This window comes from Malaclemys terrapin, chromosome 1, assembly GCF_027887155.1.
Source record: "Malaclemys terrapin pileata isolate rMalTer1 chromosome 1, rMalTer1.hap1, whole genome shotgun sequence".
Classification (NCBI taxonomy): domain Eukaryota; kingdom Metazoa; phylum Chordata; order Testudines; family Emydidae; genus Malaclemys; species Malaclemys terrapin.
In genome coordinates this window covers 160,556,449-160,582,138 of record NC_071505.1, presented here as the reverse complement: position 1 = coordinate 160,582,138, position 25,690 = coordinate 160,556,449, and the positions used below count along the sequence as shown (strand labels likewise).

General features: G+C 40.7%; 1 protein-coding gene across 3 annotated transcripts in view; it reads left to right on the top strand.

Moving 5' to 3' along the window:
• Positions 1 to 5,083, top strand: part of CIP2A (cellular inhibitor of PP2A) — a 32,870-nt gene extending 27,787 nt beyond the window's left edge. For all 3 annotated transcript variants that reach the window (XM_054045538.1, XM_054045555.1, XM_054045546.1), the window contains 3 exons: positions 1,545 to 1,627; positions 2,245 to 2,384; positions 3,442 to 5,083. In XM_054045538.1, the coding sequence (XP_053901513.1) occupies positions 1,545 to 1,627; positions 2,245 to 2,384; positions 3,442 to 3,612 (394 nt within the window). In that variant the 3' untranslated portion in view covers positions 3,613 to 5,083. The remainder of the gene's footprint in view (positions 1 to 1,544; positions 1,628 to 2,244; positions 2,385 to 3,441) is intronic.
• The last annotated feature ends 20,607 nt before the right edge of the window (positions 5,084 to 25,690 follow it).

Below are 25,690 nucleotides of genomic sequence, written 5' to 3'. Positions count from 1 at the left end.
TATCTTTTACTGCAGCAGCTGAGGGAAGAGGCTTCCTGGTTGTAAATAACCCCCCCAAAATTTTTTTTCTTGTTTCTAACTGATATTTTAAAGGATGGTACTCTTCTGCAAAATGACAGAGTAAGGCCAGATCATTCATTTTACTTATAAAGTGAATTTATTTGATTTTTCTAGCTGCCAGCCCTGAAGGTCAAGCTGCATTATTCCTGGCTCTTGTATTGCCAGTAGTAAAAATTCTGTAATCAGAATTCAGTTAACTAGTCTGATTCATGAGGCAGAATGGAATGCCATTTACATTCTTATAGTTTGTGTCTTCAGCATTAATAGATGTAAAAATGTCTATTAGCAATCAGATATTACTCGATACACCAGGAAGCTGTTCTGCGTTTCACATGGCCGTTTTCAGATTATCTATTGTAGTAGTGCCTAGGGACCCTGTTGTAATAGGTACTGTGAAATAAATAACAGTCCACTTCCCTTCACCCCCTCTCCCCCACCCTGCAAATTTCCAGTTAGGATTTAGACAATAGGCAACAGGTGAATAACAGACAAACTAGAGGGAGGACAAAGTGATACACATTCGTGCATTTGCATAAGTTAGTGGTCACAGTGGTAGAGTAGAACTAAACTTAAATTCCCACAATTTAAAATTTGTAACTTAAGCAATTAATACCTTAAAGTGTAGATATGCTACCAGCAAAAAAGATTGTCTAGTACAGTGGTTCTCAACCTTTCCAGACTACTGTGCCCCTTTCAGGAGTCTGATTTATCTTGCATACCCCAAGTTTCACCTCACTTAAAAACTTCTTGCTTTCGAAATCAGACATAAAAATACAAAAGTGTCATGGCATGCTGTTACTGAAAAATGGCTTACTTTCTCATTTTGTCTGTGTGAAATTTTAGTTTGTACTGACTTTGCTAATGCTTTTTATGTAGCCTGTTGTAAAACTAGGCAAATATCTAAATGAGTTAATAATGTACCACCGGAAGACCTCTGCATACCCCCATGGGTACACATACTCCTGGTTGAGAACCATTGGTCTTAGTATATGTGGTCCTACTAGATGAACAAAATTGTACTGGAAACTTTGCACCGTAGTTGCAGAAGACACCTTTTAGTAAATCTAAAACACTAGATAAATTGGTTTTTAGAGTCTTAGTAGGATGGTTGGGTTCATTTCCTTGGTAATATCAAGAATGCTTTACTGCTTGTAGTTGAGGGGACTGATTCTTCAGGATTCAAGCTCTAGGAACGAATGAGGTTTCTTAGGATATAGAGTTTCTACTGTGTGTTTGACAGAGGGAAGGAAATGAAACTTGAATCCGTATTCTTTCAAATAAGGAATCAAAAGAATATATTTGTACAGCATGGAATTAAAGGTGCACTTTAGCCTGCCTAGCTTAAAAAAAAACTTTCCTGACCATGCAAAGCAATGCTGCACAAGTTATTCTAGCTTGCTGCTGCAAAGAAATGGAGACATGAATCTTGCATCTGTCTGTTATTTTTGAAATAACTGGTAATCGGGCTTTTCCTGCAATTTCAGAACTGTTGCACAATTGATGGAAACAGAAGATCATAGAAAAGAATTACTGAAACAGCTGCAGGATAGAGATAGTAAAATATCAAGTAAGTCACTGTCTGGTTTTGTAAATCTTGTGCTATCCGTACTGAATAGAATTAACTGGATTTAAATAGACTCATTGCTGGATTATTTTTTGGTGAACTTCTTAGTTCTGTGGGCAGCTACATTTTTGTTAAATAGATTATAAGGCTCAAAATCACTTCTCTGGCTGCCTTCTGCTCCTGAAAAGCCTGTAACTCTTATTGAAAACATAGACTTAAATATCTGTAAACTAAAAAATGAGAAATTGTTTTACGGACAGAAACTTTAAGGGGAAAGTTCAAGGACATTTAAAAGTCTGCCAAACCTACACTTAAACCATTGCATTTTGCATGCTGTCAAAAACCATAACTGCTTCCTTGAAAACTTTCTTTTTAGAACAAGTTCACTAGAAAGCTTTCTGCTAAGCTATAAATTAGATAGATTAGATCATAATTTTCAAAGTCTTCAGTGAATATGAAATGTCTGTAAATACCTACTAAAATTTTGCAGTAGATGGCAGTACTGGATAATTCATTTATATTAGAGGCCCTGGTGTGTGTAAAACTTAAACATACTGGGAGTTTTACTAGCAATCGGACAAATTAAAACTTGCGAACTGACTCTAAAAATCTTTCAAAAGGCTTACAACAAAAAATAAAGATTCTGGAAGAAAAACTGAAAGCCCGACAGAAAGAAAAAACAGATATGGAAGAAACTATTGACATTCTCAGAAAGGAATTAAGTAAAACGGAACAGGCAAGAAAAGAATTGAGCATTAAGGTAAGATTTTTTTTTATTGGCAGCTTACTGAAAACTATAAAACCCAGAGTTAAAAAATTGCTAGAAATGAAAAATTGTATGAAAATGGTAGAAATAGCTAAAGTTAAGGCTGCTCCAATTTCTTATATAGTTAATTGAGAGAGGGACTTCTGAGATTTAAACCAGAGAGGTATGATTTGGGTTATCTGTGCTGTTAACGCAATGAGCTTCTTTTTGAGTTGGTATAGATCCACCCTGTCCAGTAAGAGTTATAGGAGAAGTGCTTCTGGGAGCCACGTCTCCTGGAACTACCTAATACGTTGAAGAATGCACATGCTATACCAGGTTGTGGGAGAGTGGTGTATGTTCTGCAATCACTGACGGGCTCTGTTGGTTAGTCTAGAAGACAGACATCTCTACTTTGGAGTTAGTTAAGGATCTGTCCTTGCACTGAGCACAACAAGGGTCTTGCTGTGGAGAAAGAGAGGCTCTTGCAAGAGACAACTTGGTCTTTAAATTTTTTGAAACGGGGCTAATACTTACCTTTCAGGGGTGGGTATTGATATTTGTACAGCATTTTGAAGATGCAAATTACAGCAGGTGCTTTTTACCAACAGTAGTAGTTCATTCCCTGGAAATGCAGGCTAATTATCCAGAGACCCTAGTGTCTGCTACAAAACTGATAGTGCCCTTGTTCTTACACACATTTGCCTCTGTAAGCGGAAAAAAGCTAGTTTTTATTCAACCACAGACTTTTGTTTAGGGTTTAACTCAATGTCCTAGCCATTAGGAAGATGACAGGAGAACAAATAATTTTTTTTTTTAAAATAGCTAATACCCAAACCATTTCTGAAGCATAACAGCCGTAGTGCTGAACAAAATTTGTGTGTGTGGATGGATGGATGTGGGGGGAAGACACATCCAAAACAAATCCCTTTGTTTTGAAACTGCCTTTGCTATGAAATATGTTGCTTAAATGTATTACATCAGTTACTTGAGTCTGTTGCACGTTAAGTGAAAGTGTTCTGTGATTTCTGTTGTGGAAGAGGCTATTGAACTGGTTTTGTTCGTGTTGCAGGCATCTTCCCTAGAAGTTCAGAAGTCCCAACTGGAAGGACGTTTGGAAGAAAAGGAAGCCATAGTAAAACTGCAGCAAGAAGAGCTGAGCAAACATTCTCATATGATAGCAATGATTCACAGTTTAAGTGGTGGTAAACTAAATGCAGAAACTGTGAACCTCAGTTTATAGGGCTCTGTAGTTATAAAGTCTGGTTTTGTGATACCTTGTACGTTTTTGTAAATCTAAAGATTACACACCCTCTTGCTCAAATGTCATAGCCCATCTAAAATTGACACAAGCGTAAAACATTGTTAATTGAAGAAAAACTAGATTGCTTGTTTTTAAAAAACACTTTGGCTTGAAAAATCTGAGCCATATTACAGAAGGTAGGCCTGCTGCTGTTATAGTTGAGGTTTAATGGCCAAATTCCCAGTCACTGCAGTGGGAGCAGGATAAAGCCTTGGTCTTGTTAATGTGACTAACAATCCCTTGACACTGGAATAAAAAGGAGAAAGTCTTCTTTTCTTGCTATCCATCCTGTTACTGCCAGTGGGATATACTGAGCCTTTCATTATGGAAGGGTTAAGTTCCATACTTCTGTAAGTAGACTCAAAATAAGGCGTATGGAATTATACAGATGTCACATATAGAAATATTAATGCAATATTGATTCCAAATGTCTAAGGTACAAATTTAGAAATAAAATGGGGTCGATAATGTGGATTAAAAGGTAATACTTGTTGCAAGAGACCTATTTTACAGCGAGAACTGTATTTGACATTGCATTAGTTGAAATTACATTAAGTATTAAAATTGAACTAATATTAGAAATGCCTCCACATATTTGTGAAAGGATATGAATTTGAAAAAAAAATGCATACTTGTCAAATTTCCAGAAAGTAGTGCCAATTAGAAAAGGTAGATTTATGGAATACTTTACATCTCTTTATGCATCTTCAAATATCTGTTAAACTCCATCAGTACATTACTCTTAAATTTTACAGCACTTTCTTCTGATTCTTAGAGGTCTGCAATTAATTTGTCATTTTACCTGGCACACACTAGCTTTTTCAGCATTGTCAATTGTGCATTGTATAAAGGATTTTATACTGTTTTAAGCTTACAGTATAACTACTTTTGCCATTTTCATGTGAAGAAAATTTTATATTTTTTACGCAGAAGACGTGTGCTTTTTTCGGGGTCATGGGAACATTATTTTCCTTGTAATTTACTAAAATTGGATGTGACATGAATAACATGTCTACAACCTCAAATTTCAAGAATGGCTGTGTGCATTTTCGAAAAAACATTATAGCAGCATTTTGAATGATGTAATGTGTACCACAATTGTATTATTACTGCCATTATTTTACTATTTATTTTGCACTGACCAGACTTTAAGGTCTTGCCATAAGTGCAGATGCCTTAATTTTTTTCAATTGTATTGTGGGTCCATCTTTTTAAATCTGTGCAACTATAGAGTCTGAGCACAAACTTTTACATATTAGACACATTTGTAAACTCTAGCTGAATAGTGGCTATTTTAACTTGCTTATCAATTGTATATTTATTATGACTTGGTGTATCTTTTGGCTATTGGCCAGTTTATAGATATCGTTGGCCTCCATGATGGGAAGGGGAATAAAAAAAAATTACTCCATATTTTGTTTGTGCTTCATATATACTATAATAGAAAGTATTGGGCAACTTTAATTATAGATACACCTACAAGTCAATCTATTCCAGTTTTGATGCATTTTCCAGACTTTGATAATGGGTGCTTTAGAAGGTAAAAATTCTATTACCAGCTCAGTTGCTGGTCAGTTTTTTAGATTTGTATGCATATATTATATTGAGGAAATAGACTGTTAGCTAAAATGTATAGTTTAGCATAAGGGGTTAACAAGTCTGAGGAATGTCATAAAATCATTTTACAGGCACGGGTGTCTTTTTGAAAAATCTTTCTCATGGGTGAAAAGATAGTAAATGTTTTCATCAGGCAAAAACTCCTTTATGTATGGTAGTACTTAGTCAAAGTATCAAACATTTTACTAATTCAACTGATAAATGTTGATATGGCATTTTTCTCCCCTTTTAAAAATAGGCATTCTGATCACTGAATTGAGACTATTCAATAAAAAAGTTTCATGGCCACAGCCAATTATAAATGAATGTTTGAGTTTAGTACACAGAATCTACAAAGATAAGTGCTCTATATAAATGTGTTTCTGTAGAAATGTACTACACCAGTTTTGCTTTTCTAGCTGAGCCTTATTAATACTCTTAACAAATGAATACATGCACACGTGAAACCACTTTGACCAAACTTGTGTTTTGGTATTACTCGTAATTTGCATTCTCTAACCAGTAATACTGAATATTACCTAATGGAATTTACAAATAACTTAGGCATATTTTAAACAAAGCATTTTCTGCCAGTCATAATTAAATCCTATTTTGGTGGGGGAGATTTGAGCTATTTATGGCCTGTTTTGGTTCCAGCATTCATTACTATATTATAATCAAGCATAGTTCCCCTTGACTTCAGTTGCAGGCATTGGAACTTCTGCAAATCAAAACCCAAGAGCCTCAAGTTGTTCACCCAGAAAATAATTAGTGACTCCAGGCAAAAAGTTTGGTTTAAGGCATTTGTCTAGCATTACATAGGAACTCTATGGCAGAAGAAGGATAGAATCCATTTCTCTAAGGCAGCATTAAGATGCCTAAATGGAGACTTTCCTTTCTCTTTCTACAATCCTTTGCCTTATTTATTACACGCTTTCAGCTTCTGCAACAAACGAGGCAAGCATCCTACAGACAACTGCCTCCTTCGCTACACAACCCTGCTTCAGAGTAGGACTATTATGTGCACTAAATGAGACAGGGGTCTTGTGTTTTTTAAAAAAAAAAAGTATGTGAACATGTAATTAAGACAATCATAATGCATACACACGAGGGGGAACTGAATTAAGTTTGCACAAGCAACCTTAATTCTGGCACTTCTTAACTTTTGAGTGGTTGGCCTTTCAATTTGAATGCTCTTAATATTGTGTGTGTGTAATTTCCTAGGTCTCTTTAAAAACTAAAAACAAATTATATCAGATGGCATCAGATTCAGACCCCCATGGATCATCAGCAGGGTTTGAAATCTTTAGAGCTACGGCAGACTTCTGCCACTTGAGCTGAGTTAATAGTAGTTTAGAGCAGTAGTAGATTGTCATCCTCTATATGGACCAGCATTTGAGGGGGATGGAACACTTTTTACCACAGGTATAGGGTGACTGCAGAAGAATGGTAACACTTGGGAATCTTTGATTCCATTCTACGGTCCATAGGGGAGGATTCTTTTAATGGGCAAAGGCCATTCTCGTTCCCCCATGCTTGACCTCCATTTCTGCCCAGTCCTTTTCAACCTGTCTCTTTCAGGTTCTGTCTTCCCCACCCCCTGTTCTTCATTCCCATCTCCATTTCCCATCCTAGTCTTCCTGCCCATTAAGTCCTAATCTTTCCCTTTTAGACTATACCAATCCTGCCCCCCCTAACTCCTTACTGGCTCCTCATCTGCTCTGTCTCCCTATTCTCACATTGGCCTCTATAGCAACTGCTCCCAGTCCCAATGTCCCTCTGAGGGATCCTCATCCAATTTCAATGACCCCACTCTTTGGCTCCTTTGTCCCAATTCTCTGCCTGCCCCTTAACTTCTTACTTCTTACTTACTTCAAGTCCCATCCGTAATGGGTGCTCCTTTGTAGGTGTCTGCGTCCCTGCGTCTACAGCTCCTAACTGCAGGAGTCAATCTGTCTCCTGACATAGTAAACTCTCATGAGAAGGGTCCCTGAAGGGGATCAGAGAACTTCAGTAACAGTGTCCATCAGTCTCTGCTTGTGCTGCGCCAGGAGGAAAGGAAGCGCACAGGCTAATCATCCTCAGTCCCTTCTCAACCACCGTGGGTAGAGTCTCAGAGCCCTAGCTGTTCACTGGCTGATCGTTAACTCTTACTTTTGCTAAATTTTAGCTTCCTTTGAAACCTCTTTTGTTTCTTTCCTCATGCTAAATATTTATTTGGCCATGCCTGTTTTTATTAAAAAAAGGAAGGAAGGACTTCGTTCTTTTGTCAACCCTCAGTGTGGGGAACCCCCCTGGACAAGGGAATGCCCAGCTCTTCAGGCTTCAAGAATTGCCACATTTGCAGCACGGCTGTCCTGGTCATGGATGTGCACTCCCCATGCATCCGCTGCCTAGCGAGGGCCACATCTAGCAGAAGTGCTCTTTCTGTCCACATTTCTGCCAGAGAACCCACAAGGACAGAGAGCTTCACCAGAAAATCATCTTTATGGAGGCAGCTCTCCGACCCCAGTCCTCCCAAAGCACAAGCAGCAGACAAGAAATAGTATGTCCCTGCAAAGGAATCAGCATTCCTTTTCTCCCACCCGCCACCCAATTCTATTGTGGATGCTGAAAACTCTCATGGCTGACAACATCCTTCCAGGATAATGCCCTATGACAGAGACTGAAAGTGCTTCGATCTCTTTGGTAGAAAGGCGTATTCTTCAGCCACCTTACAATTTCATATTGCCAAAATAGGACTACATGAATTACAATAAGTTAGGTGACTTAGACAAGTTGCTGGAGAGTTCTCGGGAATCCTTTAAGGCCATCATCCAGGAAGGACAACTGTGGTAAAAACATTTGCAGTTGGCCTTTGACACCAACACAGTTGCTATATCCATCTCCACGGCTTTCATGAGACAGCCACTATGGCTCCACCTGTCAGGATTCCCAAAGGAGGTGCAGACCACAGTACAGGACCTCCCCTTTGAGGGTGTGAAACTCTTCATGGAGGAGACAGACTCCTCTCTCCACACTTGAAGGATTCCAGGACAACTCTCAGGGGGCAAAAGAGACATTTTAACACCCAATCCTAGCACAGGCCCCATTCATCTCAATTTCCATCAAGTGCCACTATGAGCCCCAAAGGAAAAAAAGGAAAATTTAGAAACGTCCAGTTCTCAATCTTTATCCCAACCCCCTGGCCCTAAACACCATTTGATAGGCAGATGGAGGTGCCTCAAGATCACTTCCCACTACTGTCTGTGACCATGCACCCATTTGGCCACCATTTAGCAGGGTCCCGCAGTGCCTGGGAGTGCATAACATCAGACAGAGGGGTTCTAGAGATTATCCTATCCAGATATTTGAACCATTTCACCTCTTTACCCCCTCCAGAACACCCTTACCCATCCCCCTTCAGGGACCCTTCTCATGAGAGTTTACTATGCAGGAGATAAATTGACTCCTGCAGTTAGGAGCTGTAGAACTGGTACCTCAATATCTGCAAGGCAAGGAGTTCTACTCTTATTACTTCCTAATACCCAAAAAGAAGGGAGTTTGGAGACCTCTTCTGGACCTCAGAGCTCTCAACAGTTTGTCAAAGCTCAAAAGTTTAAGATGGTCACTTTATTGACTATCATTCCATCAGTTCGTCCCTCGACCTGCAGGATGCCTACTTCCATGTTTCAATACTACTGGCTTACCGACAATTTCTCAGATTTATTCTGGGACACAACCGTTACCGACACCGAATCCTCCCCTTTGGACTTCTGTCAGCCCCAAGAATATTTTCCAAAGTTCCCTCAGTGGTAGCCACTCATCTACGATCACAAGGGGTAATGATCTACCCTTACATGGACAATTGTCTTCTCAGAGCCCGGTCACTCCAGGTGGCTTGTTGAGTTACCAATGTCCCGATATGCTTGTTCATAGATCTAGGCCTTCAGATCAACACCCAAAAGTCGACCATCAGGCCAGTGCAATACCTGGACTTCAAAGGGGTTGACCTAGCTGCACTACAGGCCAAAGACTGGTTCCTATCCGTGGTCTCACTCAGATGCAGTTCAATGCAGTCCTCAAATACTGGCCAGACTCCACTTCCAACTCTTGGGGCATATGGTGGCAAGCACAGCTTTGATACCGCATGCCAGACTACACTTATGGTTCAGCTCATTTTACAGACCAAACAGAGACAGTTTGGACAAACCCCTATCACTACCTACCAAGATCAAAAACTCCTTGGACTGGTGAAAGAACCCAGCTAATGCATGCGAAGGGATTCCCTTCTCACAGGTGCCATTGTCGCTCCTTACCACTGACACATTGCTCATAGGATGGGGAGGTCCATTTAAACGGCCTCATGATACAAGACAGATGGTCACCGGGGAGATATCCCTACACATCAATCTCGAATTGAGAGCAGTTAGGAATGCCTGCACACATTGATAGCAGGTCACTTACAAAGATCCTAAGGGACAACATAGTCTGCAGGTACTACATCAACCACCAGGGAATGGCCAGGCACCCTCTGTATGCGCAGAAGTGATGAGGCTATGGAACTGATGCATCTCTCACAATGTCACCTTGTCCATGACTTACATCCCGGACACACAGAACTTAATAGCAGACAAGCTCAGTCACAAATTCCCGCACGACCATAAGTGGGAAATGCACCCACCAGTACTTCACGACTAGGGAACACCAGTTCCTCACGGTGGGGAACATCATCCACAGACCTGTTGGCCACTTACCAGAACAACAAGAAGTGTCCATGATACTGCTCCAAGGCGGGGATGGGACAGCACTCTTGGGTCAATGCCTTCCTTCTCCCCTGGTTCAAGAACCTTTCTTATGCCTTCCCTCCATTTCCTCTTCTGTTGAAGGTCCTGCTAAAGATTAAGATCTCACGTAATTCTGATTGCTCTTACTTGGCCAAGCCAGACCTGGTACCCTTACCTGATGCAGCTAGTGATGTGCTTGCTGATTTCCCTTCTGACCACTCCTCACCTCCTGTCACAGGTCAAAGGGCGTACCCTACATCCCAACTTGGGGATTCTCTACATCAAAGCATGACTCCTACATGGTTCCAGCACCTAGAAAGCTCATGCTCAAGGGAAGTGCAAGAAGTTGTTACACAGTAGAAAGTCCTCCATGTGATGCAGTTACCTGCAGAAGTGGTCAAGGTTTCAGATTTGGTGCGCGTCCCAACAAATCTCTCCAGTGTCAGCAACTTTTCCACATATTCTGGAACATGCTCTGACCCTTAAAAAAAAAAAAAAAAAAATCAGGGTTATCCCTGAGCTCTCTCAGGGTCCACCTAGCAGTCATCACAGCGTTTCACCAACCCATGGAGGGGTACTCAGTACTATCGTACCCACCCACCAAAAGGTTCTTAAGGGAATAACAAACTTCTTCCCTCAACCTCAGCTTCCTACCCCGTCATGGGACCAAAACCTGGTACCGAAAGGGCTGACCAGGTCCCTCTTGGAACCTGTAGCTACCTGTTCCCTGACATATCTATCCATGAAAATGGCCTTTCTGATAGCAGTTACCTTGAATAGAAGAATAGGGAAGATTGTAGCTCTAATGGCACATCCCCTGTACGCAGTATTCTTCCCTGGCAAGGTTACACTCAGGCCGCATCCAAAGTTCATTCCCCAGGTAACCTCCTCTTTTCACATGAACCAGTCAATCCACCTTCCCATTTTCTACCCCAAGCCTCACCAAGACAATAGGGAGGTCATACCACATACCTTAGATGTTAGGAGAGCCCTAGCATTCTACCTCAATAGGACATCCTTCAGGATGTCCCGAAAGTGTTCCTCTCTATGGAGGAAAGATCTCAGGGGTTCAGCAATATCAGTCCAAAGACTCCCTAAGTGGGTCTCAGACAGTGCTACCAAATTCATAACATGATCCCTACACATTCCACAAGACACATCTCCTCATGTCACCTTCTTTAACAAAGTCTGTATCTCAGAAATCTGCAGAACGGTGACATGGGCATCAGCCCTCACCTTCGCAGAACACTCTGCAATCATTGGAGGGGGACTCTATCTCTGATGCCATCTTTGGCTCCACAGTACTGTCATCTGTGACTGACCCAATGCCGAAATCTCAGCCTAGAAGAAGTTACTCACTTTGTGCAGTAACAATGGAAGCTTGAGATGTGTCCCCCTCTGGGTACTCCACAACCCGCCCTCCTCCTCCTCTCTACTTTGGAGTTCTCATTTATGACATTGCAGTAGAGAAGGAACTGAGGATGGTTAGCCCATGCGTGCTGGCTAGCCTCATGGAATAGAGGGAAATAATCACTTCCCTGGATCCGCTGGCAATGCTCCTCCTAATACAGCCCAAAATGCCGTTGGCCTTCTTAGCAACAAGGGCGCACTGCTGACTCTCATATCCAACTTCTCATCCACTGTAATCCCCAGGTCCTTTTCTGCAGAACTGCTGCTTAGCCAGTTTGTCCCCAGCTTGTAGCGGTGCATGGGATTCTTCCTTCCTAAGTGCAGGACTCTGCACTTGTCCTTGTTGAACCTCATCAGATTTCTTTTGGCCCAGTCCTCCAATTTGTCTAGGTCACTCTGGACCCTATCCCTCCAGCGTATCTACCTCTTCCCCCAGCTTAGTGTCATCTGCAAACTTGCTGAGGGTGCAAAATTCATCCCATCATCCAGATCATTAATCAAGATGTGAACAAAATCGGCCCCAGGACTGATCCCTGGGACACTCCGCTTGATACCTGCTGCCAACTAGACATCAAGCTGTTCATCACTACCTGTTGAGCCCGACAATCTTACCTGCTTTCTATCCATCTTATAGTCCATTCATCCAATCCATACTTCTTTAGCTTGCTGGCAAGAATATTGGGGAGACCGTATCAAAAGCTTTGCTAAAGTCAAGATATATCACATCCACAGCTTTCCCCATATCCACAGAGCCAGTTATCTCATCATAGAAGGCAATCAGGTTGGTCAGGTATGACTTGCCTTTGGTGAATTCATGTTGACTCTTCCTGATCACCTTCCTCTCCTCCAAGTGCTTCAGAATTGATTTCTTGAGGATCTGCTCCATGATTTTGCTGGGGACTGAAGTGAGGCTGACCGGTCTGTAGTTCCCCGGTTTCTCTTTCTCCCCTTTTTTAAAGATGGGCACTATATTTGCCTTTTTCTAATTGTCTGGGACTTTCTCCGATCGCCACAAATTTTCAAAAATAATGGCCAATGGCTCTGCAATCACATCAGCCAACTTCTTCAACACCCTTGGATGCATTAGATCTGGACCCATGGACTTGTGCATGTCCAGCTCTTCTAAATAGTCCTTAACCTCTTCTTTCACCACTGAGGGCTGCTCACTTCTTTCCCATACTGTGTTGCCCAGTGCAGCAGTCTGGGAGCTGGTAATAAGATGCTACCAGCTCAGCTTATACTCAGCAACATATTGAATTGCTGATATTATTTATACTAGGTTTATATTTGTAACAGGTGTTAAGCTGAGTTTGTTGGCTAGTGATCTAGATACGTGGATAAGCACATCGATTTGGGAAAAGTCAAGAAAGGGAGATCTAAGGTTCTGTCAGATCAAACGAGAGAATTGTAAAAGTTCACCTATAACTTTCAGTAGTGAACAATCTTTGCAGTGCCAAGAGCTGAGTTAGCTATGTGCCAGGAGCTTAGGGCTGCATATATATATTTTTTTATTTAAATTTTACATAGTCTTTTAAGTTGAACGCTGATCAACAGTACAGACTTTAAAAGTGGAACAAATATATCTAGACATGCTTTGGTACATCTAGTGGAATGTTCTGCTCTGTAGAAGGCACAAATTTGGCTCTCACAGATCTCCTGAACATGTGTTAAGTTAGAAATTGGGAAAATCCATTCCATTGATGCTATCTGTGCAAAACTTATTCATTGTAAACAAATGAGTGTTCTTCCTTGTTCCCAGGCCAGTTGCAAAGAGAGGCCCTCTACTCCTTTGTTCCTTTAGAAGCTAAAAGTCTCTTGCTGCCACCTAAAGTGAGAGTATTTTTAGGTAATTAAGTCAAGTCAAGAAAACTCATTCAGCCTTGCAGAGTTACTTACAGAATGACTCTTCCACACACTTCCATGCCTGGCTATTTCCGAAATCTTCAGTTTTGCTCAGCCTAACTTAACACATAGGAATTCCCTCTTGCCAACTTCCTCTCACCAGTATTTTCCTGTTACAGATGGATACTGAAGCCAGGAGCAGTCTGCACGTAGTGTATCACGGATAACAGATTAGGGTGACCAGACAGCAAGTGTGAAAAATCAGGACGGAGGTGGGGGGTAATAGGAGCCTATATAAGAAAAAGCCCCAAATATCGGGACTGTCCCTACAAAATTGGGACATTTGGTCACCCTATAACAGATTTCCCGGGGTCCTGATTTCCCATCTGGTCTGTGCTGGATGATTTTCTTGAAAATCTGATGTTTAGTCATGTTCAAATTAAAAATTTGGTTGGAATTTAACAGGATATATATTTCCCTGCAGCTTTGAAAATACTCAACTAGTAGATGGGGAAGGGACGTGGCCATGCCTCAGAGCCTGAATGATGGGTCTGGACTGCTCTGGAAACTGCAGGAAGAGTCCTGCAACCCACTGAGGGAAGATGTAAAGTCAGAGAAGACATTGTCAGTTAACATGTTTTCCAGTTTTAATCTCCAACTTCTGTTCTATTCACCTACAATGGAGATAAGCAAACTCTTTTGCTTGTTGATTTTGCATCAGAGCATACACGTGTTAAATCAATGGTTCTTGTACTCGCATTCTGTGTAACCCTTCCAAAGAGAGATCCTCTACTATCTAATTCTCTGCTACTTGCTTCTTAACGTGTGATTCATGGATTCATGAACTGATGTTTTCAGGAGAAGAATTGCTGTTAGGTTGAAAGTAGCTTTTCTTTGCATTGTAAGTTGCCCTTATGAAATTGATTTGTGATGGGATCATTTGATTATATTAGAAGCTTTCTATTAGAATTAGTATTAGACCCAAGTTTCTATTAGTACGTATTAGAAGGCTTGTAACTTGTAAATTGTGACAACAACAAGGCGGAAGGAATGCAAGCCAAAATAGGGAAAGACTAGGTTAATAGGGTAAAGACTATTTAGACAAGTTAGATGTATTGAAGTCAGTAGAGCCTGATGAAATGCACCTTAGAATACTTAAGGAACCATCTGAAACAATCTCAGAACTGTTTGAGTTTTCAAAGATAATCACATAGAGGACAATTGAGGTCTCAGTGAACTTCAGAAGGCAAACATAGTACCTATCTTTAAAAAGAGGAACCAAGAGGATCCAGGGAATTAGAGGCTTCACTTCGATAGTTGGATACACACTGGAACAAATTTATTAAACAATCGATTTGTAAGCATGTAGAGAATAATAAAGTGATAAGTAATAGCCAGCATGGATTTGTCAAGAACAAATCATGTCAAACCAACCTAATTTCCTTCTTTGGCAGAGATACTGGCCTGTTGGATAGTGAGGAAGCTGTTGACTTAATGTATCTTGATTTTTATAAAGCTTTTGACACAGTCCCATGTGGCAAACTAGGGAAATGCAGTCTAGATGAAATTACTATAAGGTGGGTGCACAACTGGTTGAAAAGACTGTACTCAGTGCACCATTGATAACTACTCTTTATCAGACTGGAAGAGTGTAACTAATGGGGTCGCAAAGGGGTCTGATCTGGGTCTGGTACTATTCAATAGTTTCATTAATGATTTGGATAATGGAATGGAGAGTACGTTTATAAAATTTGCAGATGACATCAACCTGCAAAGGGATGCAAGCATTTGGGAGGATAAGTTTAGAATTCAAAATGACCTTGACAAATTAGAGAATTGGTCTGAAATCAACAAGATGAAATTCAATAAAGACAAGTGCAAAGTACTACTCTTAAGAAGGAAAAATCAAATGCACAACAACAAAATGGGGACTAAGCAGGTAGGTGGTATATTGCTGAAAAAATATCAGGGGGTTATAGTGGACTACAAATTGAATATAAATCAACAATGTGATGCAGTTGTGAAAAGGGCTAATATTCTGGAGTGTGTTAACAGGAGCGTTGTATGTAAGACATGGGAGCTAACTGTCCTGGTCTACTCGGCACTAGTGAGGCTCTTGCTGAAGTACTATGTCCAATTCTGGGTGCCAAAGATATGGACAAATTGGAGACATTCTAGAGAGCAGCAAAAATGATAAAAGGTTTATAAAACCTGACCTATGAGGGAAGGTTAAAAAACACTGCTCTTGTGCTATGAGGGAAGGTTAAAAAAACTAGCCTTGAGAAAAGAAGACTGAGGGGGGACCTGATAACAAAGAGGAATGGACTTTGTTCTCCATGTCCATGGAAAGTAGGTCAAGAAGTAATGGGCTTAATCTGCAGCAAGGGAGAATGATGATTTAAGTCATAGGTTACATACCATAGTTCTGCAATTTCGTATTTGAGTTCCTTCAGACCTCTTGGGTGGTCCTGGTGACTTATTTTTCAGTTTATTCCAAAATCTCCTCTATTGACCCCTCTGTCTGGAACAGTTCCTTAGATTTGTCACCTAAAAAGAATGACTCACATGTAGGAATCTCCCTCCCATCATCTGTCATTTAGACTGATGCAAAGAATTCATGTAGTTTCTCTGCAATGGCCTTGTCTTACTCAAATACTCCTTTATTGTCCAGTGTCCCCACTGATTGTTTGGTAGACTTCCTGCTTCCGATGTACTTAAAAAAATATTGTTAGTTTTTGAGTCTTTTGCTAGTTGCACTTCAAATTCTGGTTTGGCCTGCCTAATTACACTCTTACACTTGGCTTGCTAGAGTTTATGCTCCTTTCTATTTTCCTCAGTAGGATTCGACTTCCAATTTTTAAAGGATGCCTTTTTGCCTCTGACTGCTTCATTTATTCTGCTGTTTAGCTAAGGTAGCATACTTTTTTTAATCCTCTTATTATGTTTAATTTGGGGTATACATTTAATTTGAGCCTCTATTACGGTGGTTTTTAAAAGTTTCCATGCAGTTTGCAGGCATTTCACGCTTGTGATTGTTCCTTTTAATTTCTGTTTAGCTTCCTCACTTTTTGTGTAGTTCCCCATTCTGAAGTTAAATACTATTGTGGTGGGCTTCTTTGGTATTTCCCCCCAACCTCCACCCCAGGGATTTTAAATCTAATTGTATTATGGTCCTTATTACCAAGTGGTTCAGCTATAATCACCTCTTGGAACAGATCCTGTGCTCACTTAGGACTAAATCAAGAATTTGGTGGCAATTCACTCATGTCTGCAGGCCCAGTGAAGACCTTCTTGAAAATGTAAACTCTATTGTGTAGGGTTAAGAGTCTAACAATAGTTTTCAATAATATGCTGGCTATTTATGCGCCTCTATTTTGCTTAAGCACATAGACATCATCCACTTGAACTCAGAAATTCCACCTCAGGTTCCTGCCCTTCAACTTGAAGGCTTCTGCAGAAGCCATCTCTAGGAGAAACTCATTGTAACCATTAACCCCTGAGGAGACTGATTGACTGAATGCTGCTGCACTTTCCTTGTAGTAGTTGAATCTTCATGCTTACTCACAATGGGATTTGTGAAGAAAAGGGATGCTCTTATCGTTAAGGCCCTGGATTGGGACTCAGGACATCTGAGTTCATATTCCAGCTCTGCTACCAAAGACTGCCTGTGTGGTCTTGAGCAAGTCACTTTAATTTCATGTCTCAGTTCCCTCAATGTAAAATGAAGGTGCTGCGTGGACAGACTCATTGCTGTTACAGGTTCTGGGATATAACTATGATGGGAACAATATATGTATCCAGATAGGTAAGAAGCAGAACAAGTTAATGGCTGAACCTTCATTCACCTGCAAAGAGGGAAGATAAGGCAGGATTTTCACTTCTAGCGTGTGTGGGGGCAGGAGATAGGTAATACTCTTTTCAAGAGCATCCAGAAAAGTGCTAGGCACTTCACAAGACCAGTAAAGCCCCAGTCCTAAAGAGTAAAACACATTCCTGGTGAGTGCCTTAACCACCAGCCTACTGGCTATTCTGGAGTGGGGGTCTCTCATTTTCTGAACAGAAATTCCATCCCGGAGCTGTGAAACCTTCCCCATGAATCTGCATTTTCTAAGCAAAAATGTTTCATCACAAAGTTCCCAACTGGCTCTAGGTAGCAGCACTTCTTCAAGAATGGAGGGATTCACAGTAGGGGAGTAGGGGAACTAGATGGAAGAAAAGAGTCCCAGGTTTCCTTGGATAAGGCTACATGAAATTAAACTGGCCTATAGTGTAATAACCAACAGCTGTGGTTTTCTTTTAATGTGATTGTCTCCTAATTCCAATATGTGTAGTAGTCTTTGTTCTGACTCCATCCAATGGGTTGTCATTGAATACATGCAGATTAAATTCTGCAGCTCCTTTCCCTCAAGATGAAGCATATCATCTCTGGAAAAAGTTACCCAAACATGGAAAGCAGAATCTATATAGGGCTAGGATCTTCCACATAGCAGAAATGGCTACTCAGGAATTGTAATCCTCTTCCTTGATTTCTGCAAACATAAACTGAGTCTTTATACTAGAGGACAAATACCTCATGAAGGGCTAAATTGTTCTTCAAAGTAACTGTGAGTTTACAATGTGTTTTGGGGTCTCACACTGTATTATGTTATTAAAAACCAATTTTGCTAGTAAGCAGCTGTTGTCTTGGCTAGGTTTTACTTTAGAATACTGTATCTGTGTGTATTGTTTGTTTATGTTGGTATTCAAGTGTTGTGTTTCAACTGAGTTTTACTGGACAGCCAAAAAGTCCTATGACCTTTGAAGGAAGTATAAAGTTGCTGTAATTTAAAAATCCAGAGGCTTATGGTAAGACCTGAAAAAATACAACACTGATCAGTTACAGAATATTTTGTTTTATCTTTAAAAAAAGGTCAAGAACCATTGCTGCTTGCTTATTTGTGTCACATCAAGTGCCTTAATTGTTTCTCTTTTTATCTCCTGAGGATATAGCTTAGACGCATCCTTGGTTTATTTTTATGCCATATTCAACCTGAAATATAGGTTACAATGAAAGATCTATGAATTTTCTTGCTTGTGTGGATTTGTCCTATTCTGAATATAACTCTTGTTCTTGTGGCCTTGTAAAATAATAGGAATTCTCAATGAGGGATTGTAATCTTCACAGTTTTTCAGAAGCAGACTGCATCAGTATATAAAAAGCAGTTTGCCTTTGACAATGTGGGAGAAGTTACTTGGTCCACCTATTGTTCTGCTGTGCATTCGAGTCAGGTGGCTTTCTCCTCTATGCTGCCTGGGTGCCAGCTTGGGTGATAAGTGGGAGTACAAGAGAGACCTGCTCTCAGTTCTGAAGCCTGGCCCGCCCTGGCCTTGACAAGCCAGGAGCAGCAGTTACAGGAAATGTTCAGTTTTTCACATGTAGCCGTGGGCTTGAAGCATGCTCAGTCTGGTCAGCACTGGGAGCTCTGAGGAGATGGAGCATGCTCAGTGATGAGGGAATCTTTGGAAAATTTAGCTGCTAAAACCTCTAAAGTCTTTACTAAGCATGTGTGAAGTGGAATATTTCCACTAGGCCAAATTTGGGTGGATTGTCACAGGAACAGCAAAAGACACATGTCCCTGGCACAAAGGCCACCTCCTTCCAAATTTAAGTCCCTGATCCAAAGCATAGGGATGATGGAGCTTCTTAAAGGAAAAGGTGGCCAGAATTTTTTTATATAGAAAAACAAAGCATTTTTCCTCAGCCTAATTTTGGGAAAAGGCTAAACCATTTTGACCGAAATTTCAAACACACACGCGCACACACAAGACCCCACCAATTCTGCCTGAGGCAGTCACTCAGCGTAGAACATTTTAGCCCAAGCCGTTAAAGTTGGGCAAAGTTATAAGTAATTGAAAACAGGGTGTTACAATGGGAAGCATTAGGCATCTTAATAAATGGTGCTCCCCACCCCACCTATAATACATTTTGAAGTGCTTTGACTTCTTTCAGGGTGAAAAAATGCTGTGGAAATGTAAGATGTTCATTCTGATCTCAAAACAAAGGATGTTCCTCTAAACATTTTACCTTGACATCTGGTGGTGCCATTACAGGTCCTAGGCCAGTAGTAAAACCTTCAGAAGCAAGTAACTTTAAATGGAGCTATTAGTTCACAGTGGCATTGGATACTAAGTACTGCAGCTTTGAAAGGCTCTATCTTAAATAGGATTTTTTGTTTAGACAAGTTGCTATGGAAATTATTACTATCCCAGTACACTAAGATGTGGCAACATGCCACAACATGTACTGGGGTTTTCGTTACATTGGTCATAATACAATTTTAGCACTTAATAAAAGTGGAAGACAATGACCCTATTTGATACTGTGAAAAACTGTCCATTTCTTCAGCATATATATGATACAAAATAAACATGCTTTTCTTTATGGACTTTACCACCTGCCACAGCATAGACATGGAGAGTGGCATAACACCACTGCTGTACATTTTTGCAGCCCTCCAGTCACAAGACATTTTATATATCTATTTGGAGCTATACCTATCTCATAGAGCAGAAAGCCCGAAAGGTCATTGAGTCCAGCCCCCTGCCTTCACTAGCAGGACCAAATACTGATTTTGACCCAGATCCCTAAGTGGCCCCCTTAAGGACTGAACTCACAACCCTGGGTTTGGGAGGCCAATGCTCAAACCACTGAACTATCCCTAAAGTACCACTGTTGCTTGGATCTCCAGCTGTACTCGAGCATCAAAGCAATTCATCTACCCCATGCGCTAGGATTGTAGTTCTTCCCCCTACTTGATCATGCTCCTTGCATCCTGTCTGACTCAGGTGCACCAGCAGCTTTTGCACAAGAGGTGGCTGATGAGAAAGAAGCCAGGGTTCTGAGCTGTGCCTGTAGAAACCACCCAGTACACCAGGGCCATGAAGAAGCTGATTCACTCAATAAAAGCAGAGCTATCCTCCATCGCAGTGCTATATGGATATAGCTTAAATTACACTAGGATCTTTTAGAATAAAAGACCTTTTGGCCAAGATCAATTTTGTTACATAATGTCTTAGGAAGGCTGTATCCTGCATTTGTAGGAAGTTAGAGTCTCAATAGGTCTCTTGTCTCTCACTAATATGATCCTACAAAGATGTAAAATATTGTCATTCTATATGAATAAGACCCAAAGAATTGGGGGTGAGGAGATTTTTAAAATGTAAATTTTCTGAATTCCTATAGAAACTTTTAATGTCTTTGAGACTGAAAATATTTCTGTAGCACAGCTGCTGTGGATGTACAGTAGATATGAATGTTTCCTCTCTTACAGACTATCAAATGTCAGATCACCTGTACAGTAAAATTATAGATTTTTCCTACAATCTTCTGCTTCAAAGCATCTAGAGTACAAATCCATTTAAGTAACTAAAGGGTCAGATTGCAAGGAGTGGTGTTAATCTTTGGTAAGTATTTTCCATTCACTGTAGTGTTGAGAAGTGAGATAAAGTTTTAAATAAGGTAGCTAAAGTCTGGCATTAGTCTCGGACTGTTGTGAAGTGGTAACATTTTCTTGGATTTAACCCAGACTCATGAAATATAAACAGTGGCAATCAACCTAATGCCCATAAATATGTTATGAATTGAAATATTAAATTAGTGACCACTTAAATTGGAAACACAAAAACAGTTTTAGGCTAGATTATGTCCCAAGGACACTGCTCATATTAAGGGACGTGTAGTTGTGCTACGCCAGAAACATCCTAGCAAAGAAATTGTGAGAGCAAGAAGAGGGGTGGTCCATTCCGCTCCCTCCTTAGCGCCCCACCTTATTCTGGCATGCACACACCCACGGTCTGGGTAGTCCAGATACAGCTGTAGGCGAGGGAGAGTTCTCTTCCTTTCCTCCCCCCCTTTATTCCCTGGCATGGGTGTAAGTAGCCCAAGTAACAATCTAGCTTTTTAAATTTGTTTATAAACACAACCATTTAATATGCAGGCAACTCACCAAAGTAACTGCAAGTCCTTTTGTTATAACCCTGTCAGACCTTTCACCCCTGCATTTCCCCCATTTGTGGTATTTTCATTATTCATGAGTCTGTACTAAGAAAACAAGGGGCAGGGTGTGTTTGTTCTAGTATACTTTGGAAAATATATACGTTAATAAAGACTAGGGTTAGACACTAAGGAGTTCGGCTCCTAGACTTTCCCTACAATTCCTGTATTACCTTGGATAATACCTCCTAGACTTTCTGCCTTAGCTTCCCTGTGAGACATTGGCATAGTTCTCACGTCATAGTGGTTTTATGAAGCTCACTTCTTAAACATTAAAAGCTTAAAAACCTTTGGATGCATATTGCTATATATAAACATTTATTCTAGAACTATTATCTTCAGATGAAATGTTTTTGTGAAATTTTTAATCTAAGATTACAATATTTCTACAGTATATGGATTAGGAATTTTGTTTAGAGATACCGAATGCACATTGATACTACATTTTTAATAACCATATGTAGCAAGAAGAATATTGGCTGGTTTATATATACTCAAGTGGTTTAAGTGGGTAATAGATGCATGTGACATTCTGGAAAAACCACTTAGAGAACAATAGACAAGGTCACTTCATGTCATTTAGGCAGGGTGTTGCAGGACTATGAACCCAGTTCTCTCTTATGCTTACTCTTCCAGTTGGGATAATTACAGTTGCAGTTCAGTCAGCTGATTTCCAAAAATTCCTAGTGTAAACAGACTGTCTTCTAAAGAGAGGTAAAACACAATGGTAGCAGGTTGTTACTTCCTGTGGCTATCTACATTGTTCACAGTAACTTGATACAGCAAGCTAATAAATCACTCTGTACATTACATATATTTTAATATGATGACCTCATTGAGAACTATTTCAAGAAGTTCTGTAATGGGTAAAAATGTGACTTTGGTCACCACAGTCAAGGATTTAATATTTTCATAGTTTTTTTTTTAATTAAGTAAAATACTGTAGTTCTTTAAAACAGTTGGATTATTTTAGTACTATATGCCAAAACAGAAAGGAAATCAAATCTGTTTCATGATGCAAATAGATTGCTGCCAGGGGCAGAGAACTGGGAAACTTCTGATTTATATTTATGAAAGAATACAAGTATTTGGTCCTCCCTTCCTCCCCCACCATACATACTATTACCTACCAGAATGAAGGGGTTAACTTCTTTTGCTTCTTATTGTCACTGATCTTTTCCAGAGCGGAAATGTGATAGATGTGAGACGTTGGAAGCATGGAGAATTCAGACTATTATACTGAAATGTGCCAGAAGCTATGGGCAAATGGAATATCTGTAGACCTTTGTATCAATAAGTGTTCTACATATCTTTGTGTTTCTAGCTTCTGTATGAAAGATGAAGTGTAGCATCCCAAGAGTTACAGCATTTACTCTTTGAGAATAGATTAAATGTACTGAGAATTAACAGTTCCATTCATTAGTGAGAGTTCAAATACATTCCAAACTGGATCCTTTAAGAAATTTAGATCTGTCACTGTTTTCTTTGTTCTGAATAAAAATGGAATAACACAGACACTTGACATTTTCCATATAGTTAAACTAATTGAAATCTTGTGCATAGGGTATATTTGAAGAACTTAATTTATAATTAAGTTATAAGCAACTGTTATATCTAATTGTTGAGATTATATGGGCTACAGACAGGCTCAAATAACTCTTAAGTGAGTCCATTGTGACATCAGACGTAACTCAACTAATCAAATCAACAAATTGGCTGTAATGACTCAGTGGTATGAGGGACACAGGGCATATGCATCAAAAGTTCTCACTGGTACATTTAATGTCCCAAGTGTCCCTGCTCTTTAAAGCATCTGTCGTCCCATGCAGCATCAAAGCTCTCAATGCCACAGATGCATTGATTGCACTGTCCATTGAGTGAGTAGTACTGGGGGAACTGAGGCAGGAGCACATGGGAGCTCTTAAAACTCCGAGCCATTGGGGCTCAGGGACTGAGCTCTCTCTGCCCTCCCTTTGCATAGCATTGGTCTCACTAACACAGCCCTCCAAGCCAATAAGTCAATTGCAAACAAAAGGCCAGATTCACCACTGCACTTTGGCTGTATTGCACTGCTCTAGCAACTCGAAACAGCGGTCAACTCAATTTAACTGACCAGTAGGCACTGGCTGCTCTGTGCTCCTTTGATCTACTGGTGAATCTGCCCTTAAAAGTTAAAACTAAATAAATAAATAAGTAAATACATTTTACAGCATGATCTCAGGTTGATTCTACATACCTTCAAATCATGAGAAATAAAACTTTGTAGCAGTCTCTGGGTTTCTTGTTTAGTGTTTGTGTATGAGTTTTTTTTTAGTTTAAAAAAGTCCCGGAGAAAAAATTGTTAAGATGAAGTTGTGCTTGAGAGTACAAATCACTTAAGGGAAAAATATGGGGTTAAAATGTAATGTCTCTTTAAAAAATCAGTTTATTCTGATCGGGGCCCACAAATACTAAAATGCCTTAATCATGATCATACAGTTATTGCATGGCAGCGTTATGCAGGAGAGTTACAGTTGTTTGGGTGCCTTAACTGTGCCTTACTCACTCTAACATTTTTGGATTTCTTTTGAGTGTAACCTTGTCTCTGAATTTCCTGGGTTTATGATACTTAATTTTAGGATAATTACAACATCCATGTAATTTTTCCACACTTAATTTATTGGTACATATGCTCAAACATAACTCCATCTGAATTTAGTTTTATCTGATATTAATATATATTTATATAATGAAGCACCAGGCAGGGTTTACATAGATCTATTCAGCAGAGACAATTTTCTGTAAATGGGGATGGTGGTTTAACACCCTCAAACTTTAACAGGAACACTCTTCTCCACTCAGTTTCTGCAGAACTGAAGCTTTGGCTTTTATTTTAAAAGTGAGGTCCTTCATGGTTCTGAAGGTAGTTAACTTACCATGACTCGGGGTGAAAGTAACTTAAAGGACTTACCAGTACGCTGGAGTCCTGAGCAAGGGGCAGGGCCTCAATCAGAAGGGGCGGTGCCTTTAAATCCCTGGGCCCTTTAAATTGAGATTTAAAGGGCCCGGGGCTCCGGCTGTGGTAGCAGCGGTTGGGAGCCCCGGGCCCTTTAAATCACTGCCTGAGCCTCATGGTAGCGGTAGCTGTGGCAGCGGCTGGGAGCCCCGAGGCTCGGATGGCAATTTAAAGGGCCCCGGGCTTCAGCCCATGTGGGGATCCCTGGGCCCATTAAATCACCGCAGGAGCCCTGGGGCTCCCGGCTGTCGACACTACCCTGGGGCTCCAGCAGCGGGGTTCTGGCAGCGATTTAAAGGGCCAGGGGCTCCGCTGCGGTAGTGGCGACTGGGAGCTCCGGGCCCTTTAAATCATCGCAGGAGCTCCAGGGTTCCCAGCCACTGCCACTACCCCGGGGCTCTGGCAGTGGGGCTCTGGTGGCGATTTAAAGGGCCCTTTTAATCGCCAGCCTGGGGAAGCTGCCCCTTGCCGGTACGCCAGACCGGACTGGCTTACTTTCACCTCTGTCACTACTGTTAGATGCTGGACTTTTTTTTTTTTTTTCCCCCTCAAATCTGCAGCCAGTCTGAAAAGTAGCTCTGACAGGTGTGGACAAGTGTTAATGCTGAAACCAAACACTGACAAGTTAAACATCAACCTTTAAAGCTTTTTATTGAAATGATCAGCAGTGAAAACATCCAATGTGACGTGTTCATTGTTTTCAAAAGCAGTGATGGAAAAGGGGGATGCCATGTGGGAATGCAACCAGCTAATTTTTCTGTGTGTGTGTGTGTATATATATATATATATATATATATATATATATATATAAATGCATTGCCATGAGCAGTGAAGTCATGCGGTGCTCTCCTTTTGCTCTACTAAGCAGCCTCTGGGTTTCTCCGCCCCTTACTGGGAGAGAAGAGAGAAATGAGCTGCCACTTGGGGGAATGAAATGATTGTGCTAAGTAACAGTTGCTACTGGGCTTCTTCCCCTACTTCCTGAAGAAGTGGTGGAGGGAAGAAAAAAGCTTCTTCCCTCCACTTCAACTGGCTCTCAGGGCCGTTGAGCAGCAGCTCATGCACTTTCTCTCTCTCTCTCTGCACACCACTCTGAGTCATACCTTAGCTTATTACTGCACTGCTGGAAAAAAGAGGCGTTGCAGAAGTCCTGTTTAAACTAGGGAAGTTGGGTAAAAATGTCCTACCTGTGCTAACACCTTTCAGTTCCAGCTGCGGGTAGCACTGTTGGGAGCTCTGATAATGATGGGCAATGATGGACTTTTTAGCTCCAGAAGCCTGTACTGTTTGCCTTAGTCATCAACCTGAACATGGCCTCAGAAGCCTCATGAAGACTTCCTTGGTGGTACGGTACGAATTTAGATGGACTATGTGGGC